The sequence below is a fragment of the Gigantopelta aegis genome, chromosome 15, assembly GCF_016097555.1.
Source record: "Gigantopelta aegis isolate Gae_Host chromosome 15, Gae_host_genome, whole genome shotgun sequence".
NCBI lineage: Eukaryota > Metazoa > Mollusca > Gastropoda > Neomphalida > Peltospiridae > Gigantopelta > Gigantopelta aegis.
Window position 1 is genome coordinate 31,077,524 of NC_054713.1, and position 25,577 is coordinate 31,103,100.

The 25,577-nt window shown below is 36.4% G+C and overlaps 2 protein-coding genes across 6 annotated transcripts in view; both read right to left on the reverse strand.

The window, feature by feature from the left end:
• Positions 1–8,851, reverse strand: part of LOC121390240 (eukaryotic translation initiation factor 4 gamma 3-like) — a 99,804-nt gene extending 90,953 nt beyond the window's left edge. For all 4 annotated transcript variants that reach the window (XM_041522016.1, XM_041522018.1, XM_041522017.1 and 1 more), the window contains exon 1: positions 8,453–8,851. The gene's annotated coding sequence lies outside the window, so the exon portion shown is untranslated. The remainder of the gene's footprint in view (positions 1–8,452) is intronic.
• A 2,647-nt stretch (positions 8,852–11,498) lies between these two features.
• LOC121390239 (eukaryotic translation initiation factor 4 gamma 1-like) overlaps positions 11,499–25,577 on the reverse strand; it is a 74,189-nt gene continuing 60,110 nt past the window's right edge. For both annotated transcript variants that reach the window (XM_041522015.1, XM_041522013.1), the window contains exons 21-29: positions 23,254–23,418; positions 22,542–22,728; positions 22,170–22,342; positions 21,593–21,797; positions 20,265–20,360; positions 18,921–19,061; positions 18,171–18,252; positions 17,348–17,494; positions 11,499–12,868 (exon numbers count right to left, since the gene is read on the reverse strand). In XM_041522015.1, the coding sequence (XP_041377949.1) occupies positions 12,687–12,868; positions 17,348–17,494; positions 18,171–18,252; positions 18,921–19,061; positions 20,265–20,360; positions 21,593–21,797; positions 22,170–22,342; positions 22,542–22,728; positions 23,254–23,418 (1,378 nt within the window). In that variant the 3' untranslated portion in view covers positions 11,499–12,686. The remainder of the gene's footprint in view (positions 12,869–17,347; positions 17,495–18,170; positions 18,253–18,920; positions 19,062–20,264; positions 20,361–21,592; positions 21,798–22,169; positions 22,343–22,541; positions 22,729–23,253; positions 23,419–25,577) is intronic.

The following is a 25,577-nucleotide window of genomic DNA, read 5'->3' on the forward strand; positions in this document are numbered from 1 at the left end:
TAGAGATAGGAGGTTGCCGGCGACCGAACTAGCTAGGAAGCATCTGAGCTATGCTCAGAGCAAAATAAAATCAGTGTTTGATAGGAAGGCTAAGAGTCGGGAATTTAAACCAGGGGATAAGGTGCTGCTGTACCTTCCCATTAAACGGGGTTCTGTGCAGAACCGGCATTTCGGTCCCTATGTTGTGCCAAACGGGTTAATGAGATAGGGTATGTGATAAACACTCCTGATAGGGTTAGGAAAAAGTAGGTATTGTCACATCAATTTGCTAAAAGGTTATTTTGACAGACTGCCGATAGTTCCAGAGTTACCTGTCCAAATTGAGAGTCACTCAGTTTCCTGTGATGACGTCAAGACTGCAGAGATCAAATTAACCAACAGCCAAATTCTAGCAGACTTGAGTCCGAACTTGCACCTTGACAGCCCACAGCGAACAAAGTTGACTACATTGATCCAAGACAATGTTTCCATTTGTCAGGACCTTCCAACGGTTACCAATACCTTAATCCAGGATGTGTGCTTGGAACCCAACGCTACACCGAGTCGACAGCATGCCTATCGGAGAAAACCTGTAAAACGTGCGACATTGAAAAAGAAGGAATCGAAGTTCCAGTGGTCAGATGAATGCGAGAAGTCATTCAACCATCTTAAGCAGATGCTCTCCTCGTCTCCCATGATGGCAGCACCAGACTACCGAATGCCTTTCAAGCTGGCTGTGGATGCCAGTGACGTGGGAGCTGGAGCTGTGCTGTTCCAAGAAGACGAAAATGGACTGGACCATCCTGTAAGTTTCTTCTCCAAAACGTTTGACAAACACCAGGTGAACTATTCCACTATAGAGAAGGAAGCTTTGGCCATGGTACAAGCTCTGAAGCATTTTCAGATCTACGTGAAATCGGCGTTGCATCAAGTGGTTGTCTTTACTGACCATAATCCGCTTACCTTCATTCACAGAATGAAAGCCACCAACCAGAGAGTTTTGAGATGGAGTCTTCTTCTGCAGGAATTCCAAATTACCATTGAACATATCAGGGGCACATCCAATGTAATCGCTGATGCCCTGTCCCGAAGTTGAACGTTGTGATAATGTGTAGACGTTCTTGATTTCTGTTTTTTTTTAAATATATTTTACTGTATACCAGGGACTCAGAGACTCAGTGTGATTACTGGTAGTCACCTTATTACTATGTGTTATAAATGCCCGGATGCGTCGGTTAACGCACATTTTGTTTTGTTTAAATGTAGTATATTTCCCTAATCCTAGAGTAGGAGAAATATCCTTTTTGAGGTGGGGGTGTATGACGGGACATGCTCTTATCTTTTCGCCTGTGGAGATGTTAATTGTTTTAGAGGGCCGTGTGCGGCTGGGTTAAGTAATACCTCCGCGAGTTCTGTTTTACGACCTTGTATTCCTAGCGGAATGGTGACAGTAAGTCTGGTCATCTAAGAAAATATGCCGTCTTGGTCGCTGTGGAAATATCCCATGATATTTATTACAAAAATCCGAATATCGCCTGGGAGCAGTACCGCGATGTGCCCCCAGGCGATATTCGGATTTTTGTAATAAATAGCTAGGATTTTAGATTTATCGGGGAGAAACATTGGAAGTATCCAGGGGAAACGGACGTCGTCCACTGAACGAAATATATAAGTTCAGTCTGGACATGGTAAATATATTTTTCTGCTCTGTTATATAACCTTGATGTGATTGATGTGACTTTAAATACTTTAATACTGTATTATACCAATATTATTTAAACAGTGTTTCCGGTAATCTGACGAAGTAAATTGTAGGCTTCACTGTTCTAAAAATATAAAGCTTAGCCGGTCGGTCCTAGAGGACCTAGGTAAACTGTATGTTATTGTCTTTATTGTGTTAGGTACCAGTATTAATTCTGTATTACAAGGTTACTGAATGAGTAGTTAAGGGTTAATTAAAAATTAACCAAGTAGGAATAGAGTTGTAATTCCTTTATTAATTAAGTTCCCCTGGAAGCGTTTCTCAATTATCACACGTGTGTGTGTTGTATCACGGTGAAGTGATTAGAATATTGTGTAAACTAGACACCTAGTGATTAACTAATTAAGTGATTAGTTCCGGGTTGTTATTATTATTGTTGTTGTTGTAAGTAATTAACTGCGGCAAATATATTTGTCAGCATATGGTTAATACAGATTCCAAAGTGTATTGTATTTTGTTGTGTTTTCTAGTGAACTAAACGTGCTATATATATATAGGAGAGATATTTGGATAATCGTGTTTTATTCAGTTACGGGTATTATAGGATCCCCGTGACAACCACAAAAAGTATATTTTCATCTGGTTGAGGCATTGAGGGTGGGGTTATTTAGTTTGATTTTCACAACACATTATCGTATCATCTTTTAATATTTTATAGTATTTCCGAATATTTTATAAAGTGTATACAGGCCTTGTAATTTAAAATATGCAGGCGGACTAAAATCAGCTTTTTAAAAGAGTCCAGGCAGGCCATTTTTAACTGACTTAAGTTCATTTTGGGTGGGTCTCCTTCAGGGTCTCTGTGAGTATGCGGGCACGGGCAGAGTCCAGCAAGACACATGACTTAAGTTCATTTTGGGTGGGTCTCCTTCAGGGTCTCTGTGAGTACGCGGGCACGGGCAGAGTCCAGCAAGACACATGACTTGAGAACCCATGCAAATAAAGATCACTCTCATTTAATTGTCTTCTTTTTTTTTTACGTCATTGTGCCATATATGCTTGCCGCCAGTTACATTATATGGCTATATGAGACATGGAGCAAAAACAAACGTCGAAGTATGGAATGCAATACATGTATGATTTGGCATCAATGTTCAGCACTGGAATTAAGATGCATAATACCATTTTACTTTATTCCTTAGTCTCATTATCATCTATAGTCCGCCCCATCATTCTATAATTATGTTTTTCGTAGATATTTTCAGTTTGGTTTGAAGTAAGAATCTGGAAAGTAAAAGTGTTTTGGAAATAACAAAAACACTATTTTTGTGTGCAATTTACAAATCAATCGGCTCAGAAATAAATAACTTGTAGTACATTCCATAGCATGTAAAAATGTGTTCCCTGTGGGACAGACTATAAGTACTTGGGTCCAAGTAGAGTTTGACCAGGCTTGTAGTACATTCCATAGCATGTAAAAATGTGTTCCCTGTGGGACGGACTATAAGTACTTGGGTCCAAGTAGAGTTTGACCAGGCTTGTAGTACATTCCATAGCATGTACAAATTTGTTCCCTGTGGGACGGACTATAAGTACTTGGGTCAATTTAGAGTTTGACCAGGCTTGTAGTACATTCCATAGCATGTAAAAATTTGTTCCCTGTGGGACGGACTATAAGTACTTGGGTCCAAGTAGAGTTTGACCAGACTTGTAGTACATTCCAGCATGTAAAAATGTGTTCCCTGTGGGACGGACTATAAGTACTTGGGTCCAAGTAGAGTTTGACCAGGCTTGTAGTACATTCCATAGCATGTAAAAATGTGTTCCCTGTGGGACGGACTATAAGTACTTGGGTCCAAGTAGAGTTTGACCAGGCTTGTAGTACATTCCATAGCATGTAAAAATGTGTTCCCTGTGGGACGGACTATAAGTACTTGGGTCCAAGTAGAGTTTGACCAGACTTGTAGTACATTCCATAGCATGTAAAAATGTGTTCCCTGTGGGACGGACTATAAGTACTTGGGTCCAAGTAGAGTTTGACCAGCTTGTAGTACATTCCATAGCATGTAAAAAATGTGTTCCCTGTGGGACGGACTATAAGTACTTGGGTCCAAGTAGAGTTTGACCAGGCTTGTAGTACATTCCATAGCATGTAAAAATGTGTTCCCTGTGGGGACGGACTATAAGTACTTGGGTCCAAGTAGAGTTTGACCAGGCTTGTAGTACATTCCATAGCATGTAAAAATGTGTTCCCTGTGGGACGGACTATAAGTACTTGGGTCCAAGTAGAGTTTGACCAGGCTTGTAGTACATTCCATAGCATGTAAAAATGTGTTCCCTGTGGGACGGACTATAAGTACTTGGGTCCAAGTAGAGTTTGACCAGGACTTCTAGACTTGTTATCAAAATCCACTAGCCATGGGATCAATGATTTAAAAAATGTACTGGCCATGATTACAAATTCACTTGCCGTACAGGCCTACTGTAAGTAAATACAATTTTACTAATAATAATGATTGGATATGTCATCTAAAGGAGATAGAGCTTAATAGCCCTTAGATTTGAGGGGAGGGGAAGGATATTCACATTTACGTTGTTAAGTCATTAATTGGGTCAACCATCCGTGACAGAGCGCCTTTAACTTTATCATAAAGAAAAGTTAAAATCATACCGAAAATGTATTTCCAAGTTGTAGTCAAATATCGGAAAATTACATTACGTATGTTTTAATTTTCAATAAAGGCTATTTAAATTTTATTTTTAAAAATATTGAATATCCTGCATTAAAATAGCTTTTTAGTTAAAAGGAAATAGTTAATTATCAAGAAATGAATCCATTTCCGTTCACAGTTTGTCTTCATCATTCCTTTGAATTTTGTTCACGTTTTGATTTCACATCTTTTGAAAAAACAAAAACAAAAAACCCCTCATTAAATAAAGATTAACCTCGAGTGTAACCACACAGTCAGACTTCTTTCCTTTAATTCAAAGTGAACATCGTTTCAAAGTAAGTATTTCTTGGTCTTCAGTTGCAAACTGTTACTTATAATAAAGATATTAATGGAATTATGTTGTTCTATCTCAAAATAATCACTCGGTCCTAATGTTAAACTGTTTCATCTTAACTGACCAATCATATGTTATCAAACATGACATGTGACACCAAAATCCTTTGATGATGGTAAGTTCAGAACCGGTCATTTTAATCTATTGAAATCAGGTACAAATATATCTCCAAGAACAAGTTTATTGTGTTTGTAACCAAAATGGAATGTCAAAGTAAACACAAGCAAAGTTTCATTACAATGTATTCAGAATAAAAATTGTCATTCGCTCCATTTGGATCCTCTGCTGAAATGTCATTGAACTTGTTCCCGCGTCATGACGAGTTTATTGCTGTTGCAGGCAAGTACACTGTTTGCAATCCTAGATAGGTTTGTAACAGATTTCCCCGAGATAAAAAACATTATTTTGTTGTCCGATTCATGTGTCCCGCAAAACAGAAACTTTATCACGCTCACAGCATTGAAAGAGTTTATCGCCAGATCTAGAGTCCAAATTATTCAGCAAAACTTTTGTGAACCAGGGCTCTCTTCAGTTCAGGAAGTAGATAATCTCCACAGCAAAATTGAAGGAAAATACCTTAAAGGTCAAAGAGCACTATCGCCCATTGAGTTTTATTCGTTTATTGAAACAAGTCGGTAGACAGCCTATGGTCATCATTCAAATGAAAGCCAACATGTTCTTAGATTATCAGGCTATATCAAAATGCCTAAAGTTTCATGATATACCCTTCACAAAATTGAAAATGATCAGTATTTCATCTCAGAAACCCAAAGTAGCACATTTTAAATTATCATTTTCAGATGAGGAAGATGAAGGTAATCTTCGACAAAAAGCAAGAAACCAAAACACTAAGTTCCAGCTCCCTACTCCGCCTGTTAAAACCGATTCCACAGTTAAGTTAAATACAAAATCATAAATCCATGCTTAAATTCATGCCGTTAGATAACAAGGTATACGTGCAGTCCATCCTACATGTATAGTTACAGACACAATTATAGGTACAGTTAGTGAAAGTTGCAGTTGTAGTTTCAGCTGCAGATGAAGCTATAGTTAAAGTTTGCAGTTACATTTACGTTTACAGTTATAGTTACAGTTGTATCTACCACCATCTAAATCATGATTCTTTTATTTACTACAGTCGAGATTACATGTACATGTTGTAGTTGTTTACCATTGATCCCTTTTTTTCTACAATGTATTTATAAGGATTTTTTTTCTTCTTCTTTTTTTTGTGGTGGTTTTCTAAATGTAGTATGCTTCTTTTGTATTTAAGATTGGAATGTTATTTTGTTGACGTCAAACTTTATAGACTGATGGACACCAGAACCATTCAAAAGAAAAATAAACCTACCTAAATTACAAAATGGAATTACTGTTTTCTCTATTAACGTAAAACAGTTTCCATAAGTTGGCCTTTTGTTTTTGTTTTACAAGTTATTAAAAGCATGTGTTTTAATATAATACTAATTTTATTTAATGCGTTTCAGAGTTATAACTAAGTGCTGTAGTTTGCATTGCCAAAAACAAAAACAAAAAAAATATTTTTCTATTTGTTACATGGATATAATTTATTAAAGTATATTTGATCTTTACGAAATATGTTTTCACTTGCTGGAAGCTGCATGATAAAGAAAATGTGAAATTGTCATTGACTATTCCACTTTATATCAAACCTATGGGCAAATCTGTTGTAAAGCAGTTAGCAATATAATTAAAATTAGCTCCACTATTACATGTGGATCTAACACCAGCCAGTTGGAGCTCATGTCCACCAATCAAAACCTTACTTGCAGAATCCTGCCACTGATTTAAAAATAATTTGCAAAAAACATTCCGAATTATCCTGAGGGTATACGATATGTTTCATGTGAATTACGAATGCCTTATTTAGACCAGTAGAACTAATTTTAATCGGATTGCTAACAACAATGCGTAGTCCCCAATGTCCAGGTAACATTTCGTCTGTAAATAATAATTTAAATATTGACCAATCACACTTCGCCTTTTATAACGTTATTTGGGAGCATACAAATTCTAAAAATATCGGGCGAGTCTATTTCAGTGGCCGCAGTACAGTGAACCATACCAATGCGTACGGTGTGGGTCATTAGTCTTCAATTTTACATTAAAAATTATTTATTTATTTATTAAAAAAACAACTAAATCAGTCTTCAGTTTTACATTACAAATTATTTATTTTATAAAATAAAACAGTTTCAAGGCATTCGTAATTCACACGAAACGTCGTATACCCTCAGGATAATTTGGAATGTTTTCAAATTATTTTTAAATCACTGGCAGGATTGGTGGACATGAGCTCCAACTGGCTGGTGTTAGATCCACATGTAATAGTGGAGCTAATTTTAATTAGATTGAGCAGATAGAACAGTATAATTTACTGCGTAAGTTTCATTTGTTGTAATTATCATGTTCTATCTCAGTCTTATTTTGTTGTTTTGGAGTATTTACTAATATTTGTCGTGTTTTATATTCCCAATTGACAGTGTTCAAGTTAAAAATACATATGATATACCTGGTGCCTTGTAATAAAAGCTTATTTAGTAATACCAACACCTCAAACTTTCAAACTCAATTTCCCAACATTTCGAAAAAGTGCAGATAGAAAAAAATAATTCTCAAGTAGCGATTAGTCTGAAGGGACGTAGAAAAGTACTGATATATTAATGTACCCCGCCCACTACTAGCACTATAGTGCTGTCGGAAATAGAATACAAATTATTTTCGTCGATTATTTCTTACATATTAAACAGACAAGTAAATATTTTGCAAATATCTATTTAATTATAGTCTACCTAATTTAGCATTTACTTGTTTTGGCTCTCATTGATGTACAAGGTGGTGTTTACTCTTGAAATTAAAAGAAGTCGGTAAACAGGTGATTTGTGCACTTTATTGGAACAGACTATAACAAAGTTTGGTTAACATATGTCAATTTCATTGCTGTTACAATATGTGAGGGACCGTTTCTGATGATGGTTTACTCTTATTCCTCTCCAAAACAAAATATTAGTAGACATTTATAAGTAACTTTTGCGCAAAAGTGTCGAGAAACCATTTTGAGTCTGATCTATTTTCCGGTATTAAAGGTGCTATCTCAAAGTTGCAAATCATGTTTTTATTAAATTTTGCTTTAACATTTAAAGACTACACCTTTAACTATATGCCCATAATTATGATTATAGGAAATGATTTTATCTACTAGTAGAAAATACATTTTTATTGGAGAATCTTTATCACAAACAGATGATCACATATAACTTCTAATATAGCACCTTTAAGTGGTTGCAATAATGTTTACATTTCTACAATTCAAAATAATCAGTTATCTTGCAGTTTTAAATTAAAAGTTTGTTTAAGGGTAAATGAAATTGATACATATTCATCAAAATGTGTTATAGCCTGTTCCAATAAAGGTCACAAATCTGTTTACTGACATCTGTATTTTAATTTTAAGTGTAAAAACCACCTTGTACATCAATGAGAGCCCAAACAAGTAAATGCTAAATTCGGTAGAGTATCATTAAATAGGTATTTACAAAATATTCATTTGTCAGTTTAATATGAAAGAAATAATTGACGAAAATATTTTTATTCTATTTCCGACACTACTTTAGTCCGAAGGGACGTAGAAAGTATTGAGTTACAGTGCGCCCTGCACTAGCTACAAATGATAATACTACTTACCTAGGCATAGGCCTGCAGCTATGGCTACAACACTTACTGAAAAAGTATCTAGACAAGTGAAGTAGTTCATTAATTTGAAACCAAAACTAGTTAAATGTTTTCAAGAAACAAATTCTGTCACCAATAATATCGCCAAAAGCTACTTTCGGTTTACTGTTGACTTCCGTAATCTCTGATCTGTCGACGTGGCATAACGATCGTGAAGTACAAAGGCCTTGGTAACCGCATAATATTATTATAATGAATAAGAATGAATGAATGATTAACAACGAAAAATACATCAACCATTGGGTGTCAGACAATACAATCCTGTCTATGCAATAGTGCATATCAACTGCGTTTGCAGGGTCGGTGTATGGGTGGTTAGGGTCAAAACTCTTTTTCTACAGAATTTTCCGAAAGACCCGACATACTACACCCCCCCCCCCCCCCCCCCACACCCCACACCCAAAAAAAAAGGAAGAAAAACATATGGTCATTTTGAAAAAAAACGAAGTTAAATTTTTGAATTTTGTTCAACACCACTAAGCACATACATATCGGCTATGATTTATATTTATCATCGCCTATGTAAGGAGCTGTCAAACATATGGTCATTTTAAAACAAGTTAGAAGAAAATTTTGTATAGACCCACTACATTTTTCCATTAGTAACAAGGGGTCTTTATTATATGCACCATCTCATACAGGATAGCACATACCATGACCTTTGATACACCAGCACTGGCTGGACACACCGAAGACAGTCACGAAAAAGTAGGTCATGGGTCCATACTTGCTTCCTTGCTACTACTATTTAAAATTACCTTTTTATCTAGAGACACTCAATGTATTTAGTACTAAACCAAATTACTTCCGGCTGGGTCAAAGTTCGAGGTGCATCCAACTTTTCATAGAGAAGTGTTCAGTAGTTATTTCTGGCATTGTCAAGAGACACTTGTAACCACCTACTACCGGCTGTCATTCGCGCCAGCTGTATTAGCGGAAGAGGACGAGGTTGCCAGGTGGGTGCAGGGAAGTACACACAGACTGCACCCGCGCAGAAAGTCGAGACAGGTAGGCGATGATGTGGACAGCTTAGAAGACAGGAAGGAAATGTTTTAACGATGCACTCACCACATTTTATTTACGGTTTTATGGCGTCACACATGGTAAGGACCACACATTTATAAGAGGAAACCAGCTGTTACCACTTCATGGGCTCTTTTCCGATTAGCAACAAAAGATCTGTTATATGCACCATCCCACAGACATAATAGTACATAGCCTACCACCGCCTGTGTTACACCAGTTGTGGAGCACTGGCTGGAACGAGAAATAGCCCAACAGGGCCACCAACGGAGATCGATACTAAACCTACCGCGCATCAAACGAGTGCTTTACCACTGAGCCAAGTCCTGCCCATTAGTCGGAAGGACATGGACGGACAGGGTAGAAACAGATTGAAATAGTGCGACAAATTGGAAAGGGTTGTTTTTATTTAGATTATGAGAACAATAGGCAGAGGGCGATAGACGAGAAAGATGAATGAAAGTGTGAGCAAACTTTTAAACAGGATTTGAACCACTGTTGTCAGCTTGATTGTTCAGCAGCTTATCCACTAGAGACAAGTGGTATTAATCACGTGGATTCTCAAGAATTACAATGATTTATTTTTAATCATTCGCTCTCAATATAGATCAAAGTTCAATAATATTTAAACGGTTGATTTTTCAGTATTATACACGACAATCTAATTAAAATTAGCTCCACTATTACATGTAATAGTGGAGCTAATTTTAATTAGATTGTATACACGACAATCAGCCACGACTAGCTCAAGGAAAAACTCAATTCCTTAATCAATGGGGCATGTTACAAGGAACGGTGAAGAAAGATATAAATACGTAACTATCTTACATAGATCAGACCACACAGATATTGAGAGGAAGCCTACTGTCGCCATGTCATGGGCCATTCTTATCGATTAGCAGCAAGGTATCTTTTATATGCATCATCCCAGACAGGATAGCACATACCACTGCATTTGATATACCAGTCGTAGTGCTCTGCCTGGAACGAGAAATAGCCCAATGGGCCCACAGACAGGGATCGATCCCAGACCGGCCATGCATCAAGCTAGCTCTGTAACACAGAGTTAAGCCGCCCTAAATTATTTCACCAACATCATATTGCAAACCTACTAGTATAGACAGGAAATAGGAATCACCATGTTTGACATCCACCGATTATTAATCAATTTGATGAATCAATAATTTTTTTTATAAAGTTTGTTTTGTTTAATGACACCACTATATTGTTCCATTAGCATCAAGGGATCTTTTATATGCACTTTTTTTTATAGACAGGAAAGCACATACCACGGCCTTTGACCAGTTGTGGTGCAATGGTTGGAATGAGAAAAAAAAATTTAGTTGAATGGATCCACCGACTTAGTTCAATCCTGCCACGCAAGCAACACATTTTATGGTTATATGGCGTCGGACATATGGTTAAGGACCACACATATTGAGAGGAAACCTGCTACCATCAAATTAGAGATTAATCTCATGTCTAATACAGGAAAGGTAGAAAGGAAAGGTTTTATTTAAAAATGCACTCAACACATTTATTGATGGTTATGTCATGTCGGACATATGGTTAAGCACCACACACATATTGAGAGGAAACCCACGGTCACCACTTCATAGGCTACTCTTTTCAATCAGCAGCAAGGGATCTTTTATATGCACCATCCCACAGACAGGGTAGTACATACCACAGCCTTTGATATACCAATCCAAATTACGATCAGAAACCAAATACCATACACGAAATTACGATTTTCTTTCTAAAAATCGGAATTTCGAATAAGACAACCGTAATAGCATAATCTTTGCTTTAAATTTGTAACGATTCTGCCAAATTCGTAATGGTTGGCATCTCTGTACAACTACAAATTTGACTGATGCATTTTCACATATACATTTCAGTATATTAAATACTTATTTTGGGGGACATCCACTAGATTCTCACAAAATAAACACAAAAAACACAAACCCTTTTGTTTAAAGATCTGTCAACGTTTATTTATTTACACTTCATTTTATTTAATTTATCAAATTTAGTCGCTGGCATCTGCAGGTATTCAAGTGAGGGAAAAAGTTTCATCACAGATAAACCAATTTTTTCACTGCTTACAGAAAAAACCTTTATGAACATTTTCCACACATTTTTAGTTCAAAGAAACCAGAGGCTGTCTATAAGTCTTTATATAACCATTAGCACATAGTAGAAATATTTATATGTATATATATTTTTTATATATTATATTATACTTCGTCACATAAAGTCAGGTGTTTTAAGATGCAGGAAGAATACATATGTTATATTTAAAAATCCGCAAGTAGTTTATCTTCACCACAGAATACGCACAACAGTTGAATAATTGTTCAACAAATATTTCACATCTTAGTAATCACGTCTCCCTACTTCCGATGCATATCAATTATGCAAATATAAATATAATTTAAGTCCTTGGATATCAAAAACATGATTTATACCAATAAACTGACAATGGTTTGGAAGTCAATTGGTGCTGTAACAAATATATACACTTTGTAAAGATTTTTTTTTATCCAAACCCGAATCTAGCACCAATAAAACCAAATACACATATGCAAGTAGCCGACAGAGAATTCATTTGGACAAAAATTTGAGGCATTTTAAATACGATCCTGTGCTTTGCACAATAAATGAAACTGCAGTCATTAAAACAAAATATGAGTGCTTTCAAAGGAAAAACAAAAACGGTATCAGCATACGTAATGTCATAATATGCATTTCAAATATTATAAATTCCCAATTACAAAAAGATCATTTATACACAAAACACATTCGATCCATCAGCTCGTTCCTCTAGGGCACATCCACTAGTGAAAGATCTACAACGGGTCCTTTTTAAAGGGGTGTTCCCTCGAAATGTGACAATTAACAGTTTTGCCACAGTGACTGAAAACGCAACCCAGTCAAAAAAGCCCAGCCTGCATCATCGTACATTATATCACAACGGCAACATGGAAAAAAAGCATGTACACATTTATACAGTTAATCGCGTTATGAAAAGAATCGTCTCTATTTACGCTTGTTTATATCCACACAAGTGAGGTTGCAATCAATTTGTCGGCATTCCTAATTTCAGTATTGCAGCTTCAGTAATAAATACTTATTGAGGTTTTCTACACAGCTCCAAGAATCAACTGTCGTTTTCGTCCTCTTCGCCTTCACGAAGCCAGGCAAAGAACTGCACGACTTGTTTAAGAGCGACACCTTTGCCATCCACTTCTGCTGGATCATTACTGTTTTCCCACTGGTTAAATGCATCTTCTGATATAATTTCTTCATCGTACAATGTGTCGAAGAATGTCCGCAGGACTCCTGTGGGTAGAATAATAATAAAAAAACTTCACTTAATAGAAATATTTATTTAAGAATTGACCGCAATTTTTTTTTTTATTAATTCAAGTATGAACCAAAAAAAACATTGTGCACACTATATGATCCCGCGTAGCGGGTCATACAAAAGTGTGCACATTGTTTTTTTCTATTCATACTTGCATGAAACAAAAAATAATTGCGGTTAAATCTTATAATTAAATTTATATGCATACTTTAACAATACATAACTGAATTTACTTTGTTTAGCTTTAAATACGCCTGTAGTATTGTTTGTGTAAACTTCATTGATACGTATGTCGCGTAAGAATGCAAACGTTCATTCACTAGTATTTGAATCAGGCAAGTTTTTGTAAATGACGTCATTTTCTCTAGCTGCTGTGCATTTAGTTATATTGGAAGAAATTGTCCTATTCGTGTTTAGTTTATATTTTATGAAAGTGAATGAAGGGAACGTGTCTAACATTTATGCTGTCGATGGAACCATTAAATTTTCGCCAACAGCTGTAGAAATCGCTTACATGTAAGCTACAGGCGTGAAGTTTCCTACATGATTTCATTGGCCACCGACCGAGTCATGTCATGATTAGCGAAGGTTTTTTTTTCTTTCTTTTTTTAAATCAATGCTTATAGATCCATGTCTACTCTGCAATAGCATTTTCCATTAATTTATCGTATACATTTTTTGTAGCTTTCAGGCATCTTCTTCAAAATATCTAAATATGATTGCCAGAATAATCCGGCTTGTTGCACAAAAGTAGTGCGAGTCAGTGGTGGGGGTGGCTTAATTTTTTGGGGGTTCATAGAGATATAAATGAAAAAAAGTAAGCACCTCTGGACCCATCAGATTGCCGTAAAGTGTATTTATTTATTTATTTATAATAGTTGTTCAAATTCCACAATTTTGGCAGAACATGATCAAAGCATACTTTACTATTCTTCTGCATAACACCACTTTGAAAATGCTTACTTTGAAAAATAAAAATAAAATACCAAGAGTACCAGTGAGGTACATGATACACCCATCAGGAGTTTGATGGAAAACCATAGATATTAATGAATATGTTACGGGTATGATTCAATTCTAATTATGTGAATTTTTTGCAATGGGATGGATGAACAGTTTGTTTTGGGCCAACCACCATCCCATGTTGTTCCTACATGTGAGGTTTGATGGTCCCGTATGCATCAGACGGACGGACAACACCATACCATAATACAACCCATTATAGACGGCATATAAAAACCCACATCAAACCTCACCCAATATTCAAAGTTGAAACGAAGTAAGACATCCCCCACCTTTGAACAATCAGATGAACAGACAATATGTTAAAGTAATGGAGAAATACAGACAAGCCTAATCCCACCCACAACTCTTTGGCATCTAACATGGATATTTTAACACGCATTTCTTTCAGAGTACGCCATTTATGAGCACAATTCAAAATGCAAATGGTTACAGGCAATCAGCAATGCTGTGGAGTTTTTAGTTCTCCATGGCACTTTTTTGCCTTAAAGACAATATTGAGGGTGTTTATCAATGGTATGGGTTTTCTTTGCCGTAAGACTATATTCAGGGTGCTTATCAATGGTATGGGTTTTCTGTGCCGTAAGACTATATTGAGTGTGTTTATCAATGGTATGGGTTTTCTTTGCCGTAAGACTATATTGAGGATGTTTATCAATGGTATGGGTTTTCTTTGCCTTAAGACTATATTCAGGGTGTTTATCAATGGTATGGGTTTTCTGTGCCGTAAGACTATATTGAGGGTGTTTATCAATGGTATGGGTTTTCTGTGCCTTAAGACTATATTGAGGGTGTTTATCAATGGTATGGGTTTTCTTTGCCTTAAAGACTATATTGAGGGTGTTTATCAATGGTATGGGTTTTCTGTGCCGTAGACTATATTCAGGGTGTTTATCAATGGTATGGGTTTTCTTTGCCATAAGACTATATTCAGGGTGCTTATCAATGGTATGGGTTTTCTGTGCCGTAAGACTATATCCAGGGTGTTTATCAATGGTATGGGTTTTCTTTGCTGCAAGACTATATCCAGGGTGTTTATCAATGGTATGGGTTTTCTGTGCCGTAAGACTATATTGAGGGTGTTTATCAATCGTATGGGTTTTCTTTGCTGTAAGACTATATTGAGGGTGCTTATCAATGGTATGGGTTTTCTGTGCAGTAAGACTATATTGAGGATGTTTATCAATGGTATGGGTTTTCTGTGCTGTAAGACTATATTGAGGGTGCTTATCAATGGTATGGGTTTTCTGTGCCGTAAGACTATATTGAGGGTGCTTATCAATGGTATGGGTTTTCTGTGCCGTAAGACTATATTGAGGGTGTTTATCAATGGTATGGGTTTTCTGTGCTGTAAGACTATATTGAGGGTGCTTATCAATGGTATGGGTTTTCTGTGCCGTAAGACTATATTGAGGGTGTTTATCAATGGTATGGGTTTTCTATGCCTTAAAGACTTGAGGGTGCTTATCAATGGTATGGGTTTTCTGTGCCGTAAGACTATATTGAGGGTGTTTATCAATGGTATGGGTTTTCTATGCCTTAAAGACTTGAGGGTGCTTATCAATGGTATGGGTTTTCTGTGCCTTAAAGACTATATTGAGGGTGTTTATCAATGGTATGGGTTTTCTGTGCTGTAAGACTATATTGAGGGTGCTTACCAATGGTATGGGTTTTCTATGCCTTAAAGACTTGAGGGTGCTTATCAATGGTATGGGTTTTCTGTGCCTTAAAGACTATATTGAGGGTGTTTATCAATGGTATGGGTTTTCTATGCCTTAAAGACTTGAGGGTGCTTATCAATGGTATGGGTTTTCTGTGCCTTAAAGACTATATTGAGGGTGTTTATCAATGGTATGGGTTTTCTGTGCTGTAAGACTATATTGAGGGTGTTTATCAATGGTATGGGTTTTCTGTGCCGTAAGACTATATTCAGGGTGTTTATCAATGGTATGGGTTTTCTGTGCCGTAAGACTATATTGAGGGTGTTTATCAATGGTATGGGTTTTCTGTGCCGTAAGACTATATTGAGGGTGTTTATCAATGGTATGGGTTTTCTATGCCTTAAAGACTTGAGGGTGCTTATCAATGGTATGGGTTTTCTGTGCCTTAAAGACTATATTGAGGGTGTTTATCAATGGTATGGGTTTTCTGTGCTGTAAGACTATATTGAGGGTGCTTACCAATGGTATGGGTTTTCTATGCCTTAAAGACTTGAGGGTGCTTATCAATGGTATGGGTTTTCTGTGCCTTAAAGACTATATTGAGGGTGTTTATCAATGGTATGGGTTTTCTATGCCTTAAAGACTTGAGGGTGCTTATCAATGGTATGGGTTTTCTGTGCCTTAAAGACTATATTGAGGGTGTTTATCAATGGTATGGGTTTTCTGTGCTGTAAGACTATATTCAGGGTGTTTATCAATGGTATGGGTTTTCTGTGCCGTAAGACTATATTCAGGGTGTTTATCAATGGTATGGGTTTTCTGTGCCGTAAGACTATATTGAGGGTGTTTATCAATGGTATGGGTTTTCTGTGCCGTAAGACTATATTCAGGGTGTTTATCAATGGTGTAAGACTATATTGAGGGTGTTTATCAATGATATGGGTTTTCTGTGCGGTAAGACTATATTGAGGGTGTTTATCAATGGTATGGGTTTTCTGTGCCGTAAGACTATATTGAGGGTGTTTATCAATGGTATGGGTTTTCTGTGCCGTAAGACTATATTGAGGGTGCTTATCAATGGTATGGGTTTTTTGTGCCGTAGACTATATTCAGGGTGTTTATCAATGATATGGGTTTTCTGTGCCTTAAGACTATATTCAGGGTGTTTATCAATGATATGGGGTTTTCTTTGCCATGGTAAATTTCTTAACTGCAGGGATTATACAGGTGTCTCTTAACAATGCCCAGTAGTACAGCACTCGCTCGATCGGTCTAGGATCGATCCCCGTCGGTGGGCCCATTGGGCCATTTCTCGTTCCAAGCCAGTGCACCATGACTGGCATATCAAAGGCCGTGGTATGTACTACCCTGTCTGTGGGATGGTGCATATAAAAGTTCCCTTGCTGCTAATTGAAAAGAGTAGCCCATGAAGTGGCGACAGCAGGTTACCTTTCTTAATATCTGTGGTCCTTAACCATATGTCTGACGCCATATAACTGTAAATAAAATGTGTCGAGTGTGTCGTTAAATAAAACATATCTATATTTCTTTCTTTCATGTTATGGATATTCAAGCACTGGAGTGTAGAGATGGACCACAAGAGATGGGGGCTGCTGGCAGATTGGAAAGAAATAAAGAGGGAATTAAAAAACAGTGGGATTTAAAAAATAAAAAAAACCCATAACAAACCCAAACACATTTAAGCATTAATAAGTGATAAAATTTCATGAAAACATGATGAAAGGTAATGGTTGGTGTTGCTGTACTGACCAGGTGGATGCTCCAACTTGAAGACGAGACACTGGAGAGCATACAGAGCTTGCAGCTCAAACAGAGCTTTGTGTTCCAGATATTTCTGTAACAAGGCTCGTCGTGACCGAATGCTTTCCGGGTCAGCCTTGGCCATGTTACCAGAACCTGCAGAAAAACAAGCAGTTTACAAAACCATGCATCTCTGTTTAGCCAAAACAAGATATCCAGTCAATAAAAGATAAAAACTTTACACCATATTCAAAGGTCACTTTTCAGTACTTGAGGTAATATCCAATTTTCATTATTTTAATGCAGAAAGCTGAAATTGATAAAAAGCAGACCACCCCCCCCAAAATCCTCGACAAATATCTGTACCTGGTTAAATTTCTCCAATTTCTATGGTATTGAACTAAACATTCAACCGGGGTATGATACCAATATGGAAGAAAAAACTGATGATTTTTTTAAAAGATGAAGCTCGATACCTTAATTAAATAAAATATATTTACACTGTAAATGAATTAAAAATTATCACATACCAAATTTCGACGTGTGCATTTTCAATATCACAAACGACTATGCCCTGCCAGAAAAAATAAACCTCTTTCTTACCAGACAGAGCACTGGAACATACAGAAGTCTGGAAAACTATATGTGGGACAGAGATAGAGATGAAACCTAGAGTCACCTCCGGTTGGACTGGTAGGGGTCTAATAAACCTCTTTCTTACCAGATAGAGGACTGGAACATACAGAAGTCTGGAAAACTATATGTGGGACAGAGATAGAGATGAAACCTAGAGTCACCTCCGGTTGGAGGGTCTAATAAACCTCTTTCTTACCAGATATAGCATTGGAACATACAGCCGTCATCAAGGCTCGGATGAATCGAGGATCTTTAGTGGTTTCCTCAGACACATTCGCCTGCAAACAGAACATCAGTAAAAAAACATCAAGATGGTGGGTCTTAGTGAAATATATAACAAGGTTTATACATTTACAGCTGTAATAATTTTATACATGTCATGAAAATTCTGTGAGTCATAGTTGGGTTATGAAAAATTGAAATTAGTTGCAAATTTTAAGACATCCCACCCCACCCTTTCAAAACACAATTTTTTTTAAAGCCTTGGATATAGCATTCGTGGTACACTGGTTGGAACGAGAAAGAGAAATAGCCCAATAGGCCCAACGACAGGAATCTATCACAAACCGACCATGCATCAAGCGAGCCATTTACCACTGGGCTACTTTCAAAGCAACACAAAGACATAGGGATTTCACAGCCAATCTGCTTTAAAACACTAATATTAAAGTATGTTAATAAAAATCCTTGAAAATCATAGGTTTGGTTTCTAACATTACTGGATGACATTCATTTTAGTTTCTTTTTTTCCTTTCTACCTCATTGAAATTTGGAGACATATTCTGCCATCAAAACATTTAACTGTAGAACAGACTAGGAAATACACAAAAGCAAGAATTAAATTTTGAATAGTAAATGATAATTAACAATGTTACAGTATGATTTCATTTCCCCAAATTTTACATGTTCTGATATTACAGGGATAGTTAGTTGGTCAGTGTTTTACCTCAATCCAGTCAAATACATTTTCGTTATCACAGTGAGATTGCGTGAGCTGTTCTTTCAAGTCGTCACAGATCTTGTCAAATGAAACTTTGCTTGTAGGCGTGCTAGGCTGCGAAGATGGACCTACTGTAAACTCCAAGTTCTGAAAACCCAACAAAAAACCCCATTACATATGCAATACATGACAGGTAGTGGCAAATGTACCAATCGTATGTACAAAATAGAGAAATTATGAAGATGGTTGAATTATTCACTTTTAATATAGCATCAGTGATCTGTCTAATTACAGGTTTGTTTCTTTAAAGACTTCACAAAGACATTTTTTGTTATCACATCACAAACATATAGATGAATGGTGACAATAATAATCCCCTTTTGGTATGGGATTATTTGATATTGTGCACCATGTTTTTCGATCAGTTGAGCTATTCCATTCTTAGCCGAGCTCAATGTACACAAAATCAGATGTAATCAGTTGAGTTTGCTTTGTTCAATGACACCACTAGAGCACAGATTTATTAATCTTCGGCTATTCGATGTAAAACTTTTGGCAAGTTAAACACGTCTAGGAGAGGAAATCTTCCATTAGTAGCAAATGATCTTTTATATGCACCATCTCACAGACAGAACATAACATACCATCCCACAGACAGAATATAACATACCATCCCACAGACAGAACATAACATACCATCCCACAGACAGAACATAACATACCATATCACAGCCTTTGATTTAGGAGATAACCATATCGAGTTTTTCGATTTGCGGGCGTTATGTCAATTTGATCCCGGAAAAGTTATTTTTGACAGTAACACCTGCAAATCTAAAAACTCAATATGGTTATGTCCATTGTAAACTGAATCGTTTTTCTACAGAACTGTATATTTGGTATTTCTTGAAAAAAAATCCCTGGCTATAATCTAACTATAGACCCTTGAATCGTCAACTTTGCCTTTTCCAATTGCTTTCTAGGTGTTATTGTCTATTTGATCCCGGAAAAATAATGTAATTAACCAATCACAAAACAGAACACACTCGCCGTCAGTTTACAAATACCAGTCGTAATGCACTAGCTGGGAAAAAAGAAAATAGCCAAATGGGCCACCGACAGGGATCAATCCTAGACTGACCATGCATCAGACGAAACATTTTAACACAGTGCTATGTCCGGCCCTGGCTGTAATCACATGCTAAGTAGGTTCCTGCATCTACTGAATACAGCGAGGGGTTATGGAAATAAGACAGCGGTGCATTAGTACTAGGCTGCAGAAAAAAAAATCAAAAACAAAATCACCACATTGTCTACTGTAGGATAAACAAATGCTTAACATATAAAACACACCTTATCTTTCAAGAACTGCTCAACTTCTTGATGTGGAACAAAATCTGACCATTGAAGACCAGATGACCGCCACAAATCTCCTACCGTCTTGGGACCCTGATTGTTAAAAAAAAATCAATGGAAATATTTTGAGAAAACAAGATTAATTACATTAAAAGAAATACCCGAAATCGGACTTTCTTTGTTTAAAGAACAGAGCTTTGGTCGACATCGGCATGAATAAAAGCAAGCATAGCGTGGGGTTAATCTCTAAACAGGTTACCATAAATTACAGCCCTGGGCCCCGTTCCATGAAAGAATTGTAGCTAAGGTTAATTGTAGTGACTTACGGTGAATTTTACAACTGGCACCGTAAACTTTACAGCCGTTCCACAAAGCAACCTTAAGGTAGTTGTAACTACCCCTTTAATGATTAAAATATTCGTTACGAAGAAGTACGAATTAATTAAATAATGAATTGGTTACCGACTTTTCGGAATATCTTAGATGTACTCATTGGTATCAGACATCCATGAAGTAACTTTGTCAGTTTATTTGCTAAGCAATAATTGTCACATGCATAAGACATGTCAATTATCTCCAGTATTTTTGTGTGATTTTAGTCGTATCTCCTACAATCTTGTGACCCTGATTGTGAAAAGAATCAATCGAAATATTTTGAGAAAACAAGATTAATTACATTAAAAGAAATACTTGAAATCGGACTTTCTTTGTTTAAAGACATGCATCAAAGCAAGCATAGCATGGGGTTAACCTCTAAACTGGTTACTATAAATTACAGCCCTGGTAATCTATAGGTTACGACACATCAAGTTTAAAATTCATATTACTTACTATTACAAAGTACTGTTTGGACCGACATGTGGTAGCCTCCAAGCAACCGAAACGATTCTTAAACTATTTCAATTCCTAATTCCACATCTTCCAATAAGAACAAAATTAAACTTTTAATAACCAATTTCAACACAAGAGTGCACAATTCATCCCCTTTCACATGAAATGATGATTTAGTTTCGACAACTAATACCATAAGCTTTAAGTCAGTTTTAAGAGATATTCCCCCCCTCTTCCGATCTGGCAAATTCTCCCATCTTTAAACTCTTTTGTTGTCAATCTCTGTATCCCAGTCCTCATCTTTTTAACGCTAGAGGTCCTTGCCTCATTGTCATTTGTGCCACATACTGCCAGATTCCATCACTTATGACATTATTAAGAGGCATCTGTGACCATCTATTTTATCCCATACATCTGGCAATCAAAAGAGCCAAGAGTCAGACCAGCTTTAATAGTGGCTATGCTTACAGTGTTTGCTCTATTACATTACTCACCAGTTCTTGACTGGCATCATGCAAGATTTCAGCGATCAAGATGCCAGCTTTATTGTTCTCTATCAGAGGTTTGCAAGCTTGCTGCAAGAAGCTCAAAGGAACACTTCCATCCTGTACCATTGGCCCAATAAGCTCTCCTAAATATTTCCATATCTTGGGAATATCAATTTCCATATCTTCAGCAAACTGCAGAATTTCAGTTAAACTGAAAAAACAAAACGAAAACAATTTACTGCATCATTACATTACTTTAATAACAAGCAAGCATTCTGACAGTACTACTAAAGCAATACATGTTCCCTACTGTTAATAGCTATATAACATCTTTATTTCTTTAAGAATTCATGAAAATAAGCATAAACCCCAACATATTTACATCTAAACTGGATGAACAATTACAACTGACATATTAGACTTTTATAATCGATCATCACTTCAGTAGTGCCCAACCAAACAATTTGTTTAATATAATCCATCATTGGAACATGTCTAATCACAGTCATAGATTATCTAACATTGTACCTCAGGTAAACTTGAAGAAAAAAATCAAAATCAATAAAGGCTGGTAAAGGCTCACCCTTTTAAGTAAGTATCGACACTTATCAAATTTTGTCTGATGAGATCGTGGAGGAAAGCCCCGGTCTGGCGTCTAGCTGGTTTTGAACGTTCAAGCACATGGTTTATTGCAGTCTGTACAAATATATGTATCATGCTTGGACATCGCAACTCTGTCACACACAAAACTGCTTCCTAAACAAAAAAACAAAAAAAAAAAACCGAACTTAAATGTCAGAAAAGGAAAAGAAAAAAAATACATAAAAAATACATTCAATATTAATCCTAAATTTCTATTTAATTTTTCAAAACCACTACATTGGTCTTTCTACATACTGGGGCAAACATTTTTTACAACTTTGATAATACACATTTTGTTTCACAATCAACACACCTTTTTGTCTTGTATATGCAAATATTCATCGATAATTGCCCTCGTTTTGAGTTCCATTTCATCCACAGTCCATTCTTTAACCACTTCCGCCGGCTTCTCGGTTTCTTTCTGTCTGGGTTCTCGTGTTCGACTGCCTTCTCGGCTCGCTGGTGCAGATGGAGGGGTTGATCTCCCACTCACAATTGTTCTGTAATTGAAAGACAAGAATATTTTTTTGTATCATGACACCTCAGCACTTTATCTACATCTGTTTTACGTGTAACATACAGAAAGCTGTGGTGCCCATTGTAACACAGCCCAACACTTTTTCTGTTATTTTGTGATACAAAAAAACCCCAAGGAAGCAAATGTTATATTTAAACTCACGATATTCAAACTTTTCTTGGAGAAGCATGCCTTTGAACCCCTAGTAACAGACTCAAGCCCTTTGGTTTCTCAAATTTCCAACCCTCGGACCAGACAATGCCTCCCCCCAACTTTCAAACACTAATTCCTGCATATCATTTCATTGACAGAGTAAATCTACTGTTCGCTAGAGAAACTATATTAAACTAGATTTTAGAATAAAATCCAACATTTCTGACGCACTAATATAATGTAGTGGTTTAAATCGCATTAAAATGTTTTACTGTCAATTTGAAAACCTAATACCATTAAAATTGCATTATCCAAGTTTTAAAAGCTATTTTCCAAAGCCACACTTAAAGCCTACCTGGCACTGGCAATTGCTCGCTCTCTCTCCAGTTCCTGAGACCCATGCCCACCAAGTCGTCCTTTCTGGAAGGATCCTGGTGTACGACCTTGACCTCTGTGAGGACTCGAACCACGACCAAACGCACGTGATCGATGGTCATCCTCTTTACTCAAAGCTGCATATCTGAAAGAAGGAAGGAAATGCTTTATTTAACGATGCACTCAACACATTTTATTTACAGCATATCTGAAATAAATATTAAGTGTCCACGTAATATCCAAGTACTGCAATAAAGAGAAGCAGCTACCTAATGCTCATATAAACCAGCTGTATGTATAGGAAGGAATTTATTCTGTTTAGTGGTTTTGCGAATATGGCTGTTATCATTTCAAGAAACTGGGGCCAATGTTAACCTGGTGTCACTGAATTCCAAATTAACAAATATATAGTGTCTCCCAAGAATTTTCAAAATAAAATTCCCTGTATTTTGCCTGAACTTTCGCTGTCGTTGTAAAATATTTTCCCGTCTGATATCCACGATTTTTTTTATTGTATACAAGGGCCTGTTCCTTCACCTCCAAATACCATAATCAACAAATTGTGACAATATATATATATATATATATATATACACACACTGTATGTGTACATTTCAATTAATGAAAATAAATTCCAGTGTTCCAGTTAATGTTAATGTTGTATAGCCATAAAAGCTACAAATGTTCATGGTGGTCCTTGGGGAAAACATTAAGTATTATGTTGTATTTAACTACATGTAAAAGCTACATGCTGAATACTTTTATATACTAGATTAAGTCTGGTATAACCTACTTCCATCTATATTTAAATTTGTATTAATACAGCAATCACAAAGATGGGTAACAAAGTAATAGACTTTACAAACATTATTTGTTCAAGTAAAATTTGTTTTATTTAACAACGCCACTAGAGCACATTGATTTTTTTGTCTTATCATCGGCTATTGGACGTCAAACATATGGTCATTCTGACACTTTTTTTTTTAGAGGAAACCCGCCGTCGCCACATAGGCTACTGTTTTACGACAGGCAGCAAGGGATCTTTTATTTGCACTTCCCACAGGCTGGATAGCACAAACCATGGCCTTTGTTGAACCAGTTATGGATCACTGGTCGGTGCAAGTGGTTTACACCTACCCATCGAGCCTTGCAGAGCACTCACTAAGGGTTTGGAGTTGGTATCTGGATTAAAAATCCCATGCCTAGAATGGAATCCGAACCCAGTATCTACCAGTCTGTAGACCGATGGCCTAACCACGATGCCGGTTATTATTTGTTCAAAGTTCAGCAAATAATATTTCAAACATCTGAACCGTGTTTAATATATTTTAAAACAACTTGTCTGTGCATGTAAGTAAACACATACATGGGCATTTTAAACTGAGATTAAAATGTCTCTGTTATCATTAATAGCTGTGAAGACTTATTTTGCCTTATAAACTAATAAAGGATTTGTATCAGAATGTATTTTATTGTCACAAAAATTAGTCTTCACATTGAAGATGATTATGTATAGCAGAAATGTTAGAAGATCTAAGACTACACTATGTCAGTGTTAACAATACATTAGTATGGCATAACCAAATTTAATTAACATTTTTGATATAGGCCTACACAGAATAAGCTCCGGAGCAACGTTGGTTTATTTCCGTTTTGACTTTTAGTGTTTTGGGTGCTATATGTAGATTATATAAACAGGACATTTTCCTTGGTGGTATAATTTGATATAGTGACAAGATGATTTCTCAATAAAAATAGATAATTTTTTAAACATACACAAGAAATCACCAATAGCTATCATTCAATACCCTTATGAAAAAATAAAGGAATCTAAAACACCAATATCTTAGGTTTATTAAATTTTTACATGATTTTCTATACATATATCTATGTATGTACAATATAGGACTTGACAAAATTCCCTGATATTTTCCCAGATTCCATTACATCCAAATCAAATTCCCTGTATTTCCCCTGAATCAGACCAAAATTTCTAATTCCCTGAATTTTTGTTGCATGTAACTTTTAAAAATCATTTTCCCCCCGTTTTCCCTGTACCGTGGGTAACCTGTTTGGTCTCAGATGCACTTGAAATTTCTCGCAATTGTACCTCTCATCCACATGAATAACCCCAAATTTGGGCTCTATTCCACGTACTAGAAGTTTAAATGGTAATGGTTTGAAAATTGCTGCCACCATTAAGTCCCATTATTCCAGCAAATAATGTCTATAGAAACCTGATATTTTGGGTGGGTACTTCAGGTTATAAAGGCTTGATGGCAGTACTAAACCAAATAACTTCCG